The 5,000-nt window shown below is 37.4% G+C and overlaps 1 protein-coding gene across 2 annotated transcripts in view; it reads left to right on the top strand.

Annotated features, from left to right (window-relative positions):
- LOC125043458 (forkhead box protein P1-like) overlaps positions 1-4,329 on the top strand; it is a 178,016-nt gene extending 173,687 nt beyond the window's left edge. For both annotated transcript variants that reach the window (XM_047639531.1, XM_047639530.1), the window contains one exon: positions 1-4,329. This exon is cut by the window's left edge and continues 77 nt beyond it. In XM_047639531.1, the coding sequence (XP_047495487.1) occupies positions 1-403 (403 nt within the window). In that variant the 3' untranslated portion in view covers positions 404-4,329.
- Positions 4,330-5,000: the final 671 nt, after the last annotated feature.

Here is a 5,000-nt window from a genome sequence, read left to right as displayed (position 1 = left end):
CCCACCTGTATCCTACCATGAGGCAATGACACGTCATGAGGAGGAGGAAGAGCCTTCACATAGAGAGCGTGAGCGTGAGGAGGAGCCAGAGGACTCCTACCCATCACAGCTGGTCAAGCAGGAAATGACTGAAGAGGAGACGCCAATGGAAACTCAGCGAGACTGTGAAGACGAGACACACCCTGCAGCTTCTCCTGTATCTCACTACCGTCATTATTCTGGGATGGAGGAGGACCGGCCCCGCTCCCATAGCCCAGTGCCACCCAGTCCTGTGTCCCAGCCACCACCACCACCTCCAGTGTCCCACTCAATGCCCCATGTGCCCACTTCACTGGGACTCCCCCCACCTCTGCAATTACTACATGAGGCTCACATGAGGCAAGGACCTCCTCTAGAAGGCTAGTGATGTAGGGTACGTGAATGGAGTGACACATTACCTCCCAGTGGTTAAAAACTACATAAAAATCACCACTTTTCCTACTGCCATCTTCCTCAACAAGCCAGCCAGTGGATTCTGGCAAGGAAGCAAGATAAATAACAGCCAGTTATGGATATCTTGCAGTTATGTTATCTGGTATCTTTTATTTAGATGGTGTATTATCTCCTGTACACAAAGAAAAAAAAAGCACTGGCTTGTGTACATGATGCAGGGAAACCTGTAGGAAAGGAAGGAAGAATTTGTTATTTTTGCACTGACGGAATTAGACTTTCTAATAGTAATTGTTTCATATCAGACTAGTCTTACCTAAGGCACTGTCGTCGGTCAAGGCACAAGTGTGTATGTTCTCGGTGATGGACAGACATTGTTTTGTACAGAAGGTTTTGACAAGGATGTGATCGCATACTGTAGTAAAAGTGTAGATTGAACTGGACTACAGGAAGCGCAGGCAGAGTCTTCTGGAGCCTCTAGCCTCACCTAGTGTAGAGTAGCCTAAGGCAACAGATGGCTGGGCAGCCAACTGTGTACCATTCCTAGATGGGTCACCAAGATCCATGTGTGCTTTCCTAGCCCCTGAACCCCATCCTTAGCCCAGTAGATATTGTCCAAGCATGCGTCACATTAAGTTCAACTTAAGACTAAACACATTTCAAAAGTCTTAGTTGAACAAAAGTACTAGGCACTGAATCATATTTATTACTGAAAGGGACTACCAGCTAAAGTTAAATAATTTATCAAGTGCCATATTTTGAGTCCTTTATGAGCTAACATGTTGTCAGTATAATGCAGTTAAATTTGATCTCAGACTTGAAATAGCTCTTCCATGACAATTACTAGCACCTCCAGTCAGTAAACCCTTAAATTTGTTTCACTCTTATTAAACTAAATGAAAGTTAGTATTTAAAAAAAATCACCTTTGTGTAGCAAGTCTACAAGAAACGATCTTGTAAACTTCCTGCAAACGGCAAAGTTACATTATCAATATAAATACATCTTCCTGACGCAGTAGTCTTGTACCTCAAAGAAACCCACCTATTTCCATTATTTACACTATTTATTTGTTATTTATATTGTAGAGTAAGTGGGGTTAGGACAGCACAGAAATGAGATCCCTGGTAGTGTAGTGTTCTAGTGTAAATTAGATTTAAACAGCCATCCCAAACCTAGTGAGACATGGGAGATGTGATTGTGTAGTTGTCTGAAATATGTTTTGGGGTTCAGTTCTTGTAAAGGACTGCAGTCAGTAAGGTTCAAAAAAGTGTAGTGTAACATGTCAATTATGTGAGGAATGTTTCACCTCTAAAACAGATTTTCAGGACATATGACATGGCGTCATAGAACACTGTCAATGGTGTTTTTTAGATTCTTTTATTGGTTCTTCCTTTTTAGCTGATTAAATTAAGAAATAATGCAGGGTTTACTGTGACATTGAAATCTAAATGAACCAGTGAACTGAATTATAATTATGGAATTATCTGTTGCCTGTCTCTAACCACATCATTTGCAATGACTCATTATAACAGTGACTGTAACATTAAAGTCCCAAGTGTCTAAGACAGCCAGAACAATGTGTATACCCTTCTCCAAAGTAAGTTCATTGGGCTTGGTTCGTAGGAATTGCATAGAATGGACCACTGTTGTAGAAGCATTGTTAAAAATGCTACCATATGATACATACTCAAGCCTGTGTATTGCATTACCACTGTAGGTTAGCCTTGCTGTGTTGGGGAGTCAGAACTATGTTGGGTATGCCAGTAACCAGAAATCTCATGTCTTCTCTTAACCATTTCCATACATTCAGTTCCTAATCCCATCTCACTGTTACTGTAGATTGCCATTGTTTCATCAAGTTCCTTTATATACAGTTGGTGTACTATATCTGTCACCTGCAGTTGGTGCACCCACTGCCAAAAGATGTTGCAGTGAACCCCCATTATAGTTCTGTTCCCTATATCGCCATATGTCCCTGTTGGTCGCAAGTCACACGGTAGTAGAACAGCTTCTTGTAGAACATTCCCCCCTTGGGCAACATCATGCCCAGACCCCAAGCAATAACTGTCTGACGTATGACTGAGTGTATTACCATGAACAGTTCCCCCTCTCCCATTTTGCAATGTCCAGCTACTGTCACTGAATGTGGCTCTCTGTAAGGTAGTTGTTTAGAGGTGCTTTGTTTATTTGAAGCTGCTATATATACATTGAACATTCTGTGTAAGCAGAAGTTTATTTCACTGTGACTTGCAGAGAGCCCTAGGTGCAAGCATGGATGAGAAGTGAGACCCGTAACATGCGTGTGGTTTAAATACTACTTCAGAAAGGTTTGTTTTAATCGACAGTGATAAAAAGCAAATCTTGCCGAAGAGCAAGTTTGGTCTGGATAAAACAAAGCATTTATTTGCCATGGTGATATCATAATTTTCAGAAAAAGACATTACAGGCAACAGATATGAACAAAAATGACTGTTGGCAGTATGTTTTTGTTAAACAAGTGTAACACAATGTCCACATGCATAAAGGGCCTCCTGTATATAATCTCTTGAATGAAGTGAAACGCAGTAAACAAAGTAAGGACAGAGAGTGATTTAGTTGGAAAAATATTCCACACTGAATTGCTTACTACAGACTTGACTTTGGTAATTGCGTGACTTAATGAGCCAGGTCAGAGATCTGGCCTCGTACAAGTGTACAGATTTTTAAGTTACAGGTATTACAACCATCCTTTTGTTCATATTGTAAATTCAACAAAGGCAGTATCTAGTTGTGTCTGCCAAGACTCACTAATATTATTATTCAGATTTAGTCCAGAGAACTATAGAAGATGAATAAAGCATGTCCTCAACTCTATATTTATATGGCAAAATGCTTTGTATGCCAGACATGTTCATTAATGATGAAAATTAGTGTGTTTTGATATTCAGCGCATAAGTGAAGAATTTCTGTCCCTATAGTCTCATTCCCTACTGCTTGAGCAAAATGTATACAAGATCTCCATTGTCCATAGTAAAGTTACATCTTCCAGTGTGTGGAAATAGACTGAAAAGTTTTACTATTCAGGTAAACAGGGAGGTGGCATCTGTGATCTATTTACTCGGTGAAACTGAAGGAAAACTACATGACCAAGATGCTTGAACCTTGAGGTTTGTGTGTGTAACTAATATAAAGAAATATTAATATAGTGGTTTACTCCAAAGACCATGTGAAGATCTGAAGTGATTTTTTTTTTTTTTTTCGAGAGTGAACTTTCTGCATGTGTGACAACTCATTCATTCCTTGGAAAAAGATGTCTTTGTTTCATATGTTACCAATTGATTTCCAGTCTCTCTGCCAGAAAAAAAGAAGTAATGGAAAGAAATTGAGAACAAAGTGATGAAAAAGAGCATTCACAGTACCACATATGTAACTACTGGGACCTGTAAGAAAATAGTAAAAAACTTGCAGGGTTACTTTATGTGCAATGGGCCAATATACTTTGGAAACGGTGATAACCTTGAAAGTGAGTTTACTTTCCTGAGTCAGTAGACTATATTTATTTTCATAATGTCATGATAGAAAAGAAAAGAAAAAAACGAAAAGAAAAAAACAAAAACAATAGAAATGATCTGGAAGTTGTGATATTTGTGCTGACACTGATCTGAGTAAATACCCCATGATGTACTGTGACAAATGCTTTTCACAGTTCATAAGTCATGACAAATCACCTTTTAATAAATGTGTTTTCCCAGATTACTGATGCAAGAATGACCAGAAAAAAATATGTGATAAGTTGTTAACCAGATTGCTGACCTCTATGGAGTATCTGTCTGCAAGTGTAGTTTTTTTCAGTGATAAGTTGAAACACTGTACACCCCACATGTAAAGTCCCTACAGAGCAAGTAAAGTCATTAGAGTAATAAACATCTTTAATTCCATTAATCCTTTTCTTAGCTTAGTTCCTTGGTGATGAAATATAGTCATTGAGGTGGTACTTTTTTTATCCATTTACTGTAAATCAGGTAGATAAATTAAGAAAATCAAATAGACTTATTTATTTTACTGTTTCACCACAATTCTGAAATATGAAGCCTTAACTAGTAGGTCTTCTGACATCATAACAGATGTATGAACTATATAATCTTAGATAAGCAATAAGCTGCAGAGAAAGACAAATAACATGGTAATACTGAATAATGATTGTGCACCATAATACAAATAGAGCAAATAATTGTGTATATCTTAAGGAAATATTCTATTTCTTACAGTTGCATGACACAGTGAGAAGATTAGCACCAACATTACTTAAAATGCAGCTTGTCTGTTTACTTCACACACACACACACACACACACACACACACACACACACACACACACACACACACACACACACACACACATGTAATATATATATATACATATATATATATATATATATATATATATATATATATATATATATATAGATATATATAGATATAGATATATATAGATATAGATAGATAAATATAGATATAGATACAGATATATATAGATAAAGATATAGATATAGATATATATACATGTACATATATATATATATATATATAT

The sequence above is a fragment of the Penaeus chinensis genome, chromosome 34, assembly GCF_019202785.1.
Source record: "Penaeus chinensis breed Huanghai No. 1 chromosome 34, ASM1920278v2, whole genome shotgun sequence".
NCBI lineage: Eukaryota > Metazoa > Arthropoda > Malacostraca > Decapoda > Penaeidae > Penaeus > Penaeus chinensis.
Note: the sequence above shows the minus strand (reverse complement) of the source record. Positions and strands in the feature narration are given on the sequence as shown.